We start from the raw sequence: 16,378 nt of genomic DNA, 5'->3' as shown, positions 1-16,378 counted from the left end.
ACCTCTAGACATGGACTCCTTCAACGTGTTCACCTGATTAAACCCAACCCAGCTATGCTAAGCTATGTAGTTACAGATCAAAATCAAGTACAGTGGGATTTTAATGATATCTTTCAAATTTCCCAGTATTTAACATCAGAGGCAATACAATCATGGAGAATAAAACCTATCACCTCTATGGTCTGGTCAGAAGTGAAGTAGAAGCCCTCCCTACATGTAAAGAGAGGCAATATCCAAGAGTTGGGGCCCTTGGCTCTCACTGTAGCATTCTACCTGTCAAAGCTGCTTACAGTTCCACTGGAACATTAGGATTTACCTTCACTAATGTGATTCCGTTGAGTTCTTCTCTCTCCCCAACATTTAGTATCTGAACCATAACCTGCGCAGTCTGGCTTTCCTCTTAGGTTTCTAAGGGTATTTTAGGCTATTATTTTAAAATAATTTCAAAATCCCTTATAATTTATAATTACTTCTATTTTTAAAAACCAAAATCTAAAACAAACATTTCCTCGTTTGAATTTATTTCATACGCATAGTTTGCTTACTCGTTACCAGAGAATCTTCTTTTTGTCTAGCGAATACTTTCATTGATTGTAACGCATTGTTGTTGCTGCCATTGAGTCCGTTACAATACCTAGCAACCCTGTGCACAGCAGAGGGAAACGTGGTCCTGTCCTGTGCCTTCCTCATAATTGATGGGACGCTTGAGTCCATTACTGTAGCCACTCTGTTGGCCCATCCTGTTGAGGGCATTCTTTTTTGCTGCCCCTCCACTTGACCAAGGACGATGGCCTCCTCCAGACACTCTTGTCTCCTGACAACGTACTCAAAGTATGCAAGACTAAGTCTTGCCTTTTTGCTCCTAAGGATCAGTCAAAAACATAGTATTTTGTTTATGTGAAATACGTTTATGTTGATAAGTATGGTTCAAAGTTTCAAGTTTTAATAAGTTTCCTATTTTCTTTTTCCTCTTTGTTCTCTGGGCAAGACAACATCCTACAATAGGTGTTTTAGCCCATATAACATAAATTGCTTCCTTAAAATCAGAAATTTATTTTTAATATTTTGATTTACAGATGCCAGGAAAATTTCATGAAAGGCAAAAAGCATGCATTCTATTTTCTCTTTAAGAACACTGCAAGGAATACATAATATGTTTACTTTTTTAAAAAAAGCACAATGGAAAAGAATGTAACCTTTAAAAGAATGCCGCATATGTGATACTAAGTATTCTGCTGTATCCTTTGTCTAAAGATTACTAAGAATTAGGATAAGTATTTAGGATAATAAGATATTAAATTTAACTGTGCGGAAAACAATAAAAATTAAACAACCTAAATTAATCCATAAGCCGGTGTGAGTTATTTTTAAGGTATTTGCTTTTACAGACAAGACCTTGCTTATCTACATAAATAAGCCCTATTCAAAATGCTGAAGAACAAGGATTTTACTTGGAAGATGTTACTAAGATAGGCTTGGCCCCTGCCATGATGCTTCCTATCCCCTCCTATTCATGGGAAAATTGAACAACGAATAAGGAAGACAAAAGATCAGCGTTGATGAACTTGAATTATAATGATGACAAAGTATATCAAAAGTTTCATGGGCTGCCAGAGGATAAATACATTTGTCTTGGGAGTACTCAGAATGCGCCTTAGCGAGCAGGACGATGAGATTTCATCTTAGGTATTTCGGACATGGTATCGGGAGAGGCCAGGGAAAGGACTGACGTCGTGGCTGCAACAATGTGCTCGAACATAACAACCTTGTGAGGGCAGCCATGTTTGGAAGGCCTTTTCTTCTCTTTCTCATGCGGCAGTTAGACATCAGCACTGGCGGGATGCCCCCTAACAATAACAGGCAAATATTTCCTTAAAATCATTGACATTATGTTATGTGCTCAATAAATATTTATTGAGTACTTACTACATTTAAGATGCTTTTTTTACTTGCTAGGAATTGAAGGGAAATATGGGAGTTTTGACCTGCTCTCGTGTCTCTGTAAAAAGAAAGGCAATGAACAAGCTAATAAATAATACGTATGGTATCTGGCATCGATGAGTGTTAATTAAAAGGAAAATAGGTTAAATAAATACTGATTGGTATAAGACTGAAAATATAGGTATTATTTTAAGGACAATGATTTGCCATTCTAAAAACCAAAAGCTCACTGCCAATTAGTCAATTCCCACTCATAGTGAACATATAGGACAGGGTAGACTAGCCGCTGGGGGTTTCTGAGACTAATTCTTATCCAGAGTGGAAAGCCTTTTTTTTTTCTTCCTGTAGCAGCTGTGGCTTCAAACTGCTGACCTTTTGGTTGGCAGCCCAATCCCTTAATTAGCTTCTGTGTACATGAGCGATTATACTTTGAGTTACAATACCAACTTTGAGGATGATAAAAATGGCAAATGCCATTATCAGCCAATCAGAATGAAATTTCTTTAGGGTGAAGGACATTCAATGTTGACCATCTACTCAGGAAACATAACTGTACGAGTATCATAGTTAGGTGTAATGTAATGTCTTAAAATTCTCCACAGTGAGGATTTTAACTTTATACTTATTCTGATAACTTTATACTTATTCACTAGTAAGAAATTATTGGCAGAGCCCAGAAAACTAACATAACGAATGAACGGGTGCAATGCTTTGAATTTCTATATTAATGAAAACTAACTTTCCACTTTGCTTTAGTTTGTTATTATAACATGTTTAAAATGCATAAATCAGGTAAAATATCCACTTTAAAACACATTATTAAGAGTATTTTAAACTAATTTCTGAGAATCAACTTTGTACTTTGTGAATTATACAGTTTATTTTGAGATATTCACATTCTTCAAATAGGTTTCTTGTAGACAGTGGTTCCATGAAACAGTATTTAAGTAAAATAATCCATTATTACCCCTGGAATTTTAGTATATTTAAGTTCTTAGTGTCCCTATCCCACACAGTAGAACTCTTTTGTATGATTTCTGAGACTGTCAATCTCTATGGAAGCAGAGTGCCACTTGTGTCCCATGATAAGTGGCTGATGGGTTCATATTGCTGACCTCTTACTTAGCAGCCTGGCACGTAACCTCTAAGCTATCACGACTCCTTATGCTATTCTTCAACAAAACAACAGCAAAAACCCTCTGCCACTGAGTTGATTACGACTCATAACGACCCTATGGGACACAGTAGAACTGCCCCTGTGAGTTTCTGAGACTATAAACCAGGTGGGTTTGAACTGCTTATTTTGCTGTTAGCCCAACGCCTATCCCTTACGTCACCAAGGCTCCATTATAAGGTGACTGCAAGTGATTAAACTGCATCTGTGCACAGGCTTGAGGACCAGTGGCATGCTTTATTATGCAGTTGTGTTCTACTTTTGAAAAGTATGATATCATGAGTTCACATAGGGCGAATCCAAACAAAATAACCATAAAAATACATTCACTACTTGATAAAATAAATTTAATAACAGAAAGCACAACATTTAAGTCCCTTGGCAGAGTCTCTCAATACGGTACATTTTGAAAACAAAAGGCTTGAAAGAAAAAAAAAATCTGTGGCAATGCTTTTTGGAATTATTCATCTTTGCGTGAAATTCTCCTAAGCAGTAATTAATTAAGATAAAAACGGGAGACACATATAGAGAAAATGCTTTCTATTTTCCATCTACATACGTAGAATTCATGAGAACGAAATTTCAAGGAAGTCACCATTTGGCTAGTATACAATTTCCCTAGGTTTCCTGAGGCCTGAGGAGGGTGACAGGCTTTCCTGAAGTCTGTCTCTCTGCTTGTGCACAAACAGTACAATTTAACTGATAATGTTTAGAGTAGAACCATGTGCCCAGCTGTGAAAATTGCTCTCAATGCTAGCACTCGACTGGACCTATCTTTAATTATATGTTTTGCCGAGTATCTTGGTTAGGCTAACAACTGGCTACAAATCAGGAGAGTAGCTCAAAAAACACGGATGATAATTTGATACTAGTTTTCTAGTGTCACCATGCTTTTTGTTTTTATTTTTAATAGTGTTTGGAATAGGAAACACAGCTATTTTTTTAAATGCAATCTGGCATTTTTGAGGTTGTGGAATGTACAATTATTGAAGTCATTGAAGATCCTTCGTACTTCATTTCTAAATGTCTGTATCCTGTTTATTGAAAAACGTCATTAAGTATACATGCTTTGAACATGACAGAGAACCACTGTGTTGCACTCAAACTTACATTGTTCTATGTCTTCCTCCTTAGTCTGTGCATAGATCTTAAAGCGGGATTCTTGATCCAGTAAATAGAAAAAAATAAGATAGCTAGTATCCAAGAAGCTCCTAGAGAACTCCAGAGAGCTTAAATGAAATCTGTGATGGTTATAAAAATACGTGGGCTCGCATTTTGGAATGTTTCACTTTAACTTAACTATATTGCATCTTAGAAAAGATCTTTAAAATATATATTTCTTTCTATTCTATCACTAAAAACAGCAACCTTTCAAACTGTCAGAACTAGGGCAGAACTTAAGAGTGTCAATTTTCAGAAAGTATTTTGTAGATCTGATCATTTCATTTAGCCACTTTCTACACAAAAACGACGTCTCTTATTTATGTATAGTATCCATTTGAAACTGGCCATTGTCTGAGGTTAATTTTGACTGGGACTTTGCTAGATGCAATTTAGAAGTCCTAAAAGTATTATAAAAATAAATAACTAAAAGTCCTGATCAAAACCAAAAAGTAGTTCAATTAAGTCATGTATTCCAATGAAAAATTTAGATTTCTTTTCTAGATAGCAGTTTTCAGACTGCTTTACCATACTAGATGAGTGAAGTACTAAACATGTGCATTACTGAAAAATAACTGTTCTTATGTGATTTATAATTTCCTTCACTGTGATAGTATAGCTTAATATACTCCTTGTTTAACAAGAAATTTTTGAGATGATTTTAAAATTCAGAATTTTAATAGGATTTACATATAGCTTGTTCTTGTTTGGCATAAATTTTGTATGCAAATACCCAGTGACCTACAGACTTGAAATACATGTTAACAATTCATTTTTAACTTTTATTTTTTGATAAGCTGCCTCTAGAAATTGATTTACTCGTGAGAAATATTTTAAAATTTTACCTTAGGAATAGATATTCTAGTATTTATACTTGTATTTACTTAGTAGTGAATGTGACACTTTAATATTTGTTCTTTGAATTAATTTCTGTCATGCACATTTTCTTTCTGTGACCTTGATCAGTTATTTAAGATGATTTTAGCTTGGTTTTATAGAATAAATGAGATATAAACTCTCACACAGTACTAGGAGTCATGGTTCATTGGTAAATTGTTTGTCTTGAGTATCATTGTAAGCACCAAGGAGATAGAACTAAGACAGAGACGAAGGATGGCTGGGAGATTAAAGACCATATTGTCAAGTGTAGGAGTCACATATGGGCCTTTCTCTGGCTCATAAAGCCAGGATGCTGTGTATTAAGAATCCCGCAGTTTTAATTCCTATTTTTCATGTAAGCTATTTTTTACCTGATATCTGAAATCATCAATAAAAAAACATTTTTTCCTGGTAAACACATATGTTCTCAAGTAAGATAAATACAAACTTCAGCATCTCTTGAATTTCTTAGATTATAAACAATGATAGCTCATAGAGTTGAAATCTAGGTTATTAATTTTTTTTAATTTCCTAAAGTTTATCTAACTGACATCAATTAAAATATTTTTTAAGAGTGTAGGATGCCTAGTGGGACATAATCAAAGGGCAATGTAGAAGCGAGGATGAAGGCCAAACATACTGATGGGACAAGAGGAAAGTAAAAGGAACCGGAGGCAAAGAACATTTTAGAGGTCTAAATACAGGTATGCACATATGCAAATATATTTATATATATTGAGAGGGGAATAGAACTATGTACTCCTATCTATATGTTAAGAATTAAGGTTGCAGTTGAACAATGGGCCTCGACTCAAGTATTCCCTCAACACGAGAACACTTTGTTCAACAATCCAGCATTCTTTGATGTTCACCTTCCCGACAGGATCACTGAAAACAAAATGGGTGCATAAACAAATGTAGTAAAGAAAGCTGATGGTACCCGGCTATCAAAAGTTATAACGTCTGGGGTTTTAAAGGCTTGAAGATAAACAAGCAGCCATCTATCTGAGAAGCAAAAAAGCCCACAGGGAAGAAGCACACCAGCCTATGTGATTGCGAGGTCTAGCTGGGATCAGGTGTCAGGCATCTAAGACCTAGAATAAAATCATACCCAATGTGAATGGGGGAGAGGCATGGAGTAGAGACACAATGCCCATCTGTAGACAATTGGACATCCCCTCAGACTGGGGTCACAGGGAAGAGATGAGCCAGTCAGGATGCAGTATAGCACCGATGACACACAACTTTCTTCTAGTTCTTTAATGCTTCCTTTCCCTCCCCTTACCCCCACTGGCCCCTGCCATCATGACCTAATTCTCCCTTGCAAATTGGATTATATCAGAACATGCACACTGCTGCAGATCAGAGTCTGAAACACAGGGAATCCAGCATAGATAAACCCCTCAGGGTCAATGAGAACAGAGATACCAGGAGGATTCATGGAGGATGTGGGGAGAAAAAGGCAATTGATTACAAGGATCAACATATAGCCCCTTCCAAAGGGGACGAACAATGGAAAAGTGGGTGAAGGGCGACAGAGGATGGTGAAACTAATAATCTATAATTTATCAAGGGTTCATAAGGGAGGGTGGGGGTGGATGGGAGTAAAATGAGGAGCTCATATCAAGGGCTCAAGTAGAAAGAAAATGCTTTGAAAGTGATGATATGTGTAAATGTGCTTGACACAATGGATGAATGTATGGATTGTGATAAGAGACATAAGAGCCCCAATAAAAGTATTTAATAATAAAAATAAAATTAAACACATAGCTTTAGGGAAACAATTCCTGTTTTTTTGGGGGGGGAGGAGGCTACTCCTTGTATAACATTATGCTTCAAAATAATTTGACCAACTCTATAGGATATTCTTGGATAAACCAAACATTGAAATGACTATTGTAGACTTACAGAGGACTTTTTGTTGCGAATTACAAATATGAAACCTGTTCCCTTTGGACAACCTGGTTGCTATTTGAAATACCGGTGATGTAACTTCTAGCATCACAGCAGTGCATGAGCCACCATAATCTTGGTTCCACAGTCAATAGAAGCAGTAGGTAAGGGACCAGAGGAAGCAGCACATTGGGTAAATCTGATGTGAAAGATCTCTTTAATGTGTTAAAGAGGAAGAATGTGACCTTGGGGATGAAGGTCTGCCTGACTCAAACCATTGCATTTTTAATAGCTTCATGGGCAAGTGAAAGTTGGACCTTGAATAAGGAAGACTAGAGGAGAATTGATGCATTTGGATTATGGTGATGGTGAAGAATATTGAAAGCACAATGAGTGAACGGGTTGGCTTTGGAAGAAGTACAGCTAGAATGTGCCTTAGAGGCAAGGATGGTGAGACTTCCTCTCAAGAGAGCTTATCTCTCTCAGGAGAGATATTGACATTTCCTCTCAGGAGATTTTATCTTATGTACTTTGGATGTGTTGTCAGTACAGACCAGTCCCTGGAGAGGGACATCATGCTTTGTCAAGTAGAGGGGCAGTGAAAAGGAGGAAGTTCCCCAGTAAGATGGATTGACACAATGGCTGCATCCATGGGCTCAAACCGAATAACCATTGTTAGGCTGATGCAGACCTAGGCAGTGTGTCCTTCTGGTGTTTATAACATTATTTTGTGTCAGAAAGGATGTGAAGACACTTAACAACATTTGGAAAAATTTATTTTGCATGAAATTAAGAACGCTGTAGGGTAATAAGTGCTAAAATTAAAGTAAAGCCAAAATAAGCATGGTATAAATTAAAAACCAAACAGAAAACAAGTGCAATTGCAGTCAAAAGGAGTCTAAATTTGAAAACATAGAAAAAGGATTATTCTTCCTTGTAAATGGGAACACAGCAGGATAATATCACATGGATATTTATTACACTAAATGTAACCGGCCATCCTGAATAGGATCTTCAGAAAGAAAACAACACATAACAGAATTAAGTGTAGACCTCTGTGAATCTTTGGGCTGCAACCAGCAAGATCTTCAGTTCGAAACCACCAACAGCTCCACAGTAGAAAGATGAGGCTTTCAACTCCTGTAAAAGTTACAGTCTCAGAAGCTCAAAGCGGCCAGTTCTACCCTGTCTTCTAGGGTTACTATTAGTCAGCATAGACTCGATGGCAGTGAGCGTGTGCGAGTGAGTGACACTGATTTAATAATTGTAACAAATGGTTTTACCAATGTATTCTCTTAACAATAGGAGTAACTGGGTAGGGAGTGTATTATAATCCGTTGTACTATTTCTACAATGCTTTTTCTGAATCCAATGGTATTCTCTAAAAGTACTATTGATTTAAAAATAAGTGAGTGAGAAAGAAACCAGTGAGACTCTACTAAATATAAACATACTGATATATTGTATGAATAACCAATCACATTATACTATGTAGAAAACTAAAAGGTTGAATTTGTGTTTCCATGTCTCTAGAAGAAGCATAGAGGTTAAAAAACAGCAAGCCAACATTAGGAATTTACTCAAGAAGGAATTTATATTCCATCTTTCATTGGAATAGAATCATCTAGAGATGATAGGGAGGAAGGGAGACACAGACAGACAGACAGACTGACAGATGTATGTCTAGGTCTAGATGTAGATTTATAGATAGCAACATCAAGTGTTGGAATCGTGTTGGATAGTTATAGGATTATGGAAAAATAATTTCTATTTATTTTACTATAAGACAATCTAAATGAGATTTTTATCATTGGATACTATTTAGTACTGAAAATTTTTTTTTAAATAGTGGTTGAAGTTCAACTATGAAATAGCAGTTTTGGTATATGAATCTCCAAAAAATACTCCATAAACTCATTTCTTCAACTCATTCTAAAAATATCACTTGTTTATAGTATAGAAAATGAAATGAAATATAGTCTCATGACTGTGAATAAGCATAAGGCACATTATTATAAAATTTATAATATTAAATTCATGATAAAATTACTGCTCATGAGTAATTTTGATTAAACTACTCATCAGTGTATACAGGAATATCACACTTTCTCACCATCTACATGTTAAGTATAGTCTTGTGAGACTTATTTGGTCAACGAAAGGAAATGGGATGAGTGAGAGGCACTTAGGGAAGTCCACAGGAGCATGAGCATGTTTGTATTTATCTATGTTTTCTTCCCTTGCTATACCATATCCTGATGTTCCATGCTGATATGTGATGTCATAGATGAAGGATCTTCATTCAACTTGGACTTTTTAGTGACTACCATGAACAAAGGGATTCCCTCTGCTAACCCTTCATGGATATATAGTACGAAGAAGAAATGCACTATTTAAAACATAGTTTCCTGAGTGGGGTGGGGTATGGAAGAGCCTTGATAATATAGCATGCTATATAGAAACCTTTATAAACTTTCATTTCAGGGTATTTCAAAATTTAATTTCAAAATTAAAACTTTTACTTTAATCATTTTGGTCGTTAATGAGTGGATTCAAATGAACGACAACCTGGTATGTTCAATGTAGACTAGTTTTTCCATGGGCTTTTATGCTGTGAGCTTTTTGGAAGCAGAATCACCAGATCCTTCCTCAAGGGGCCATCGAGTGGGTTCAACCCACCAACCTTTCAGTTAGTAGGTAATGTTTAGTCATTTGGACCACCCAGTGCTATTATTAATATCCTAAATGCCTATTTAAATAATTCTAATTAGGCATTTTTATTATTCTTTCTTATAATCTATTGCTTTTAATTAAAATAATCATTTCACTATTTGTTTAACATATTTTATTGCTTATAAACTATTTGTATAAGAATATTCATATAAAAAAGCACACCTGCCTCTAGATTTGTATTTTTATTTTATGTATGCAGTGTGTGTTAAGCATCTAATGTGTTTATTGCAATGTGTTTTGTACGGGATGTGTGTGAGGCATTACATAATGCTATTAAAAAATTTTTGTCCAGAATTTTCATTTCCTAATGGACTGTGATAATCTGGGTACTCTAGAGAAACAAATCCACAGAAACTCATTTGTAAGAGAAAGTTTTATTAAAGGTTAAGTGCACATCAAGAAAATATCCCAACCCACTGCTGTCCAAGCTCATAAGTCCAACATTAACCCATATGTCCAACATCAATCCACAAAGTCCTCCTCCATCTCACAAAACACACACTATGATGCTGACTGTAGGAGGAAAGCCAAATAAATCAGTGAGTGTGTAAGCATCTCAGCGCTGGCCTGGGTCTCTACATGGCTGCTCCAGCACCCAGGGATGCATCAGGCTAGGTCCATGTGGCCTCTCCTTGGGGTTGTTTTGCAGGAAGTGAACCTTCTAAGCTGAAGCAGGGAATTGGCTAGGGCAGCTGCACCCTATCCGATTGTAAGAAATATAGAGCCCTGAGAACTAGAAAGGTGGGGCTCACTGAGCCATTTATTTCTCCGCCCTTCAATTAGCCCCACATGTGTTTATCAGACAGGATAGCACAATAAACTACCTACCCTGGCCAATGTACATAGAAGAATAATTTTATCTGAATGTTTACCACATGTAACTAATTTCATGTTCTAAACTGTATGCATTCATGAGAATTTTTAAAAAACAATTCTCTAGCTAAAGAAATGCTGTTTTGAAATAATAACTTACTATCCAGATCACAATTTTGTGTGTGTGCCAGATTTTCCAAAAATTCCTCTTGCTGGGAAACATACTCAGTTTTTTTGCATGGATTATTTTATTGCCATATTTTCACAACCATCTCTGTGTGCTTCATATTTACAATCATCAGGTTTGTAACGTCTTTGGGGTCATCCTCCAGGGCACCCAGACTTAAAAAAAAATTAAGCCCAGTTTTATTCCCTACGAATCACATTCTCTATTTGAACGACTGTAAGCAACATTCTTTGACATGGTACATTGGGATAAATGAAATATATCACAAATAATAACCTTGAAATAAATTTACATTTGGAATAGTCATGTGGGAGAAAAGTTCAAATTATATCCTCTTAGTGCATTAAAATGCACATATAAAATTCAATTGAGTTACATCAGTAATAGAACACAACACAAATGGAAATTCCTCCCCCAAAATTAAGTTATTGCTATATAAATCAGTGATGTGTGCATTTGAATTTTGTTCGTTTTGTGCATGCTTAAAAGTTCATTAAATTTGGATTACATTAGAATACTTTTGTTTATCTCCTGTAGACCAGTCAGTAGACAAATTTCCTCCTACTCAGGCCAATGAAGCCTCTTCACCATTGAAACATAGTACAGATAAAACTCTAAACTTCCCCACCAGGCAAGTTATGTTCGTGACATAGTTGCTGGAGTCTGAAATTGTGGGCATTGCTTGGGAGGCTCAATGTCTTGAGTTTTCTTAGTGAATAATTTTCACTCCAAAATATGTAATATTATGAGAATGGTGATGATGGTCCTTTTTTGTAATGCTATGATAGGTAAAAATGCATTAAAGAAATTGGCACATAGACACTATTGAAACAGGCTTCTGTGATGTGATAGAAATCAAACTCATGTAAACTTGACTGTCTAATTTTGAGATCCTAAAATTAAGTATTGTACTTTAAACTGGATTTTTATATTTAAAATAATAAACATGAGAATTATATAAGATCATTCTTGATACAAACTCTGATCCTGAAAAATGATCATGTTTTCAGATTTAAATTATATGAGAGACATTTGTGTTCATCTAAAATCTTATACAATTTGAAAATAAAATTAAATATGCTTAATATGGCTATACTTTATTTTAGAATATTTAATACCAGTCTAGCCCCATGAAGTTGGATATTAAAGATGTCCCAAACACCCCTCTTCCAAGATGCTAATCTGATACGTTTTCCCCCTACTCTTTGCTTTGGTATATTTCCTCATCTCCCTGGGTTCTACAATTCACTGCAGCATACCATAGAAACTCATGAAATTTTGAGGAAATGTTTCACATTGGAAGGTGTTGGTTAGTCCCAAATCTGAAAATCAGACACAGGGAAGCCAAGTGCAGGTTTTAGAGGAAGCCGTTCAAAATACCCAAATGTCACAGCAGGTCTGGGTGCTTCTGCCCAACCTCAGTGAGAAAATTCAACTATGGCTTTTCAGGTGTTATGATGTATATTAGAACTGGTCAATAGTGTCAGCATGTATGTCTCATTCAAGGAAACACATGAGAGTAGCTTAAATTACACCCAATATTAGAGTCTTAAGCTGCCCCTCAAGTAAACAAAGTTTGGCTTGGTTTTAAACCAGTGGGTCTCACCTTTCCTAATGCTGCGACATTTTCATACAGTTCCTCATGTTGTGGGGAGTCCCCCCTCCCTCCACAACATTAAATTATTTTCATTGTTACTTTAAAACGGTAATTTTGCTACTGTTATGAATCGGGTGACCCCTGTGAAAGGGTCGTTCGACTCCCGAAAGGGTTGCAACCCACAGGTTGAAAACCGCTGATTTATGCCCTCTGCTAAGGGAGAGTCCAAGGATGCTTCTAAGTGAATCAAGTTCACATCCTCTACTAAAGTCAGGTCTTAATCCCTCCCTAATCCTGTCCATTAGTAGAGAAAGCCCTCGAAAAAGGTTTAATAACAGCTACCATAGAGGGCAGATTTATAATACATCACATAGAGAATTATGTTTAGAAAGGCCATATTAATTGACTACAACTCAATTAATATAATATTAAATATAATGAGTGTACATTCTGAAACATTCCTCAAAATTTATAAAGCATATGGAACCACCTTAAATAAAAGTCAAGTTAGTTATCTTTAAAATTGGTATTCTGGGGATCATATTAACTTCTTATCTTATGTATTAAATCCTGACTAAATTCAATGTACATTTCAGATAATTAATTATGAAAAGAAGAGAAGTATTGTTTGAGTTACATTTTCTAATGTTTCCTATCACTAGATATATAGCAGAACATATTTTAAGATAGTCCTAAACATTTGTAGACTAGACATTATAATTTATAAATAATGGTTGTAACAAAGACCTAATATACCATTTAACTCCTATGTGTGTTAGCCTTCAATAGCCATGTGAGAAAGACGCACTGAGCAGATGAAAACCGGAGTTAGAGAAAGCTTAAAGAATTTGAATGTCATTTCATGATACCCACCTTCTCGACATGATTGACGAAGACAAACGTGTGCATAAGCAAACGTGGTGAAGAAAGCTGATGGTGTCCAGCTATCAAAAGATATAGCATCTGGGGTCTTAAAGGCTTGAAGGCAAACAAGTAGCCATCTAGCTCAGAAGCAACAGGGCCCACAGAGAAGAAGCACACAAACCTAAGTGAACACAAGGTGTTGAAGGCATCAGGTAGCTGACACCAAAGAACAAAAACCATCATTGTGTGATCACCTTCCCCAATAAACACTGAAGACGAATGTGTGCATAAATAAGTGTGGTGAAGAAGACTGATGGTGCCCGGCTATTGAGAGCTATAGTATCTGGGGACTTGAAGGCTTGAAAGTAAATAAGCGGCCATCTAGTCCAGGAGCAACAAAGCCCACATGGAAGCAGCACACTAACATGTGTGATCATGAAGGGCCGAGAGGACCAGTTTTCAAGCACCAAAAGCAGGAGGGGGGGAGGATCGTATCATCGTGAATGAGGGGAGTGCATGATGGGGACCCAATGCCCATCTGTAGACAACTGGACATTCTTTGTAATGGGGTAGTGGGGAGGAGATGAGTCACTCAGGGTTCAGTGTAGCAATAATGAAACACAGCCTTCCTCTAGTTCTTAAATGCTTCCTCCCCCCAACTTTCCCAATTCTACCTTGCAAACCTGATTGAATCAGAGGATGCACAGTGGTACAGATGTGATCTGGAAACATAGGGGATCTAGGACAGAAGAGCCCCTCATGACCAGTGGTAAGAGTGGCGATACCAGGAGGCAAGCAGGGGTAGAAAGGGGGAGCCGATCAGGGGATCTACATATAACCTCCTCTCTGGGGGATGGGCAACAGAAAAGTGGGTGAAGGGAGATGCCAGGCAATATAAGATAAGATAAAATAATAATTTATAAATTATTAAGGGTTCATGGTGGAGGGGGACGTGGGGAGAGAGGGGGAGGGAAAAAAGGAAAATGCGGAGCTGATTCCAGGAACCCAAGTGGAAGGCGAATTTTGAGAACGAATGTATAAGTGTGCTGTACACAATTGATGTATATATGGATTGTGATAAGAATTGCATGAGCTCCAATAAAATGATTAAAATGCCTTCATATACAGCATGCACTGCCCATAATTAAACTATCATTTATTTCCTGAAAAAAAAGAAAAGAAATGGAATCTATCAGTTACCATATGACATTTCCTCTCTCAACTACTCAAGAACATCCTGAAAGATGGCATTCCTCTTTTCTGCCTCCTCAACTTTCCTGCTCTGTTGAGTCATTTTCCTGAGCATAAAGCTTCATGTTTCCCCCACATTTTTAACCTGAAACCACCGAGCCCAACTCAACCACAGCCATCTCTCTTTTGCTTTATAGAAATTGTCTGTAACCATTGTACCAACTCTCTGAAATCAACCCTATTATTTATCAAATTATTAGTTTTTTTGTTCCTAACTTTTTTTAGATGATTTGTCACTGTCAGTTACTTTGTTGTCCTTCAAAAAAATGTTTCTGTTGTTTGCTTTTCAGGACATCACATTCTAATTGTCCTTCTTAATCTCAGGTCATACTGCTATAATTTCTTTTCTAGTATCCTCTGTTTTGTGTCATACACTGAATCCAGTTATCTGGAATTGTGGTGGAGTGAAATTTCTCCATATGCCTCTTCTCTCCATATCTCTGTCATTCCCACTAAATTATTGGGTGGGACTATTCAAACAGGCCAGGTGATTCCCTTATAGAGGGGTTTGCCAGTTTTAGTTGCCTCTCCCTTAGCTATGAGCACCAGCCACTCTGGCCGGAAGAGAGAATTTTCAGGACCATCAGAAGAAGGGCCACCAGTGAAATATCTGTCTGAGGTGGTGGAGGCCAAGGCCAGAGGCACCAGAGGCCAAGGCAAAGAGAACAGGAAATAGAAGAGAGGAACCACCTGGACACTAAGAGGCAGAGCAACAGGCTGGTTTCCTGGCCCACAGTGGCAGAGGCTGAGGACTAGTGAGGGTCTTGTCTCCTGGCTGCGGAGGGGTATTTCTGTGGACTGATGATTATATTCTTACTGTTTACCAAGTAACAGTAAAAGTATTCTTACTGTTTTCCAAGCATGTAACCTGTTAACTCCCTTTATAAACTCCCTTAGTTGTGAGTCTCGACTGTTGAGTTCAATGATCATGAATTATCAAAGGCAGCATATATGTATCTTGGGAAAAACACTTGGTTTCCAATTAGGATAAAGAAGTTGAAGGGTAGAGTCATGTCTGACCCCTGCCTGATGGCAATAGGTAAGCTGGAAGATGTCATATGTGGCCCCCGTGCCTTTTACTGCAGTACCATTGACATATTAGTTGTACAAGGGAATGTCATTATGTATAGGCACTTAGGTTCTTTTGTGTGTGTGTGTGTGTGTGTGTGTGTAAACTCTTTATTAACAGACAATGCTGGTAGTCCTTATTTCTTCTTTGACACACCAACAGTTCGGCCACGGCGGTCAGTGGTCTTGGTGTGCTGGCCTCGAACTCGAAGGCCCCAGAAGTGGCGCAGCCCTCTGTGGGCACGGATCTTTTTCAGCCGCTCCAGGTCCTCGCGGAGCTTGTTGTCCAGAACGTTGGCCAGGACCTGGCTGTATTTACCGTCCTTCATGTCTTTCTGTCGGTTCAGGAACCAGTCTGGAATCTTGTACTGCCGTGGGTTCTGCATGATGGTGATCGCGAGCTCCACCTCATCTTCTGTGAGCTCTCCTGCTCTCTTGGTGAGGTCGACGTCTGCTTTCCTCAACACCACATGGGCGTATCTTCGCCCCACACCCTTAATGGCCGTGATGGCAAAGGCTATTTTCCGCCGCCCATCGATGTTGGTGTTGAGGACTCGCAAGATGTGCTGGAACTTCTCGGGGATCACGAGAGACATGGCGGCTGCAGTGGCGGCGGCGTGTAGGCCTCCGGTGGAAAAAAAAAAACAGGCACTTAGGTTCTTATAGAAGCACAGCTTCATTCCAAACAAAACATGTTGGAACATGACTCTGATCAATGGGTGGCTACAACAAGTTCGCTAAGTAATACAGCAGTGTCAGTCTTGTTAGAATGCATTATCAACAGGGAGCAACTTTTTGTGCCAAGGTGAAATGATTT

General features: G+C 37.6%; 1 protein-coding gene across 1 annotated transcript; it reads right to left on the bottom strand.

Moving 5' to 3' along the window:
* Positions 1 to 15,698: 15,698 nt before the first annotated feature.
* LOC142443253 (small ribosomal subunit protein uS13-like) lies at positions 15,699 to 16,161 on the bottom strand. The gene has a single exon (XM_075544742.1). The coding sequence runs from the start codon at positions 16,155 to 16,157 to the stop codon at positions 15,699 to 15,701; it is 459 nt and encodes a 152-aa protein (XP_075400857.1). The 5' UTR covers positions 16,158 to 16,161.
* Between the last annotated feature and the right edge of the window lie 217 nt (positions 16,162 to 16,378).

The sequence above is a fragment of the Tenrec ecaudatus genome, chromosome 3 (assembly GCF_050624435.1).
Source record: "Tenrec ecaudatus isolate mTenEca1 chromosome 3, mTenEca1.hap1, whole genome shotgun sequence".
NCBI classification, from domain to species: Eukaryota; Metazoa; Chordata; class Mammalia; order Afrosoricida; family Tenrecidae; genus Tenrec; species Tenrec ecaudatus.
Note: the sequence above shows the minus strand (reverse complement) of the source record. Positions and strands in the feature narration are given on the sequence as shown.

What these genes read in the sequence shown, in the direction of transcription:
- LOC142443253 (XM_075544742.1), bottom strand. Translation starts at nt 16,157, where the DNA reads ATGTCTCTCGTGATCCCCGAGAAGTTCCAGCACATCTTGCGAGTCCTC.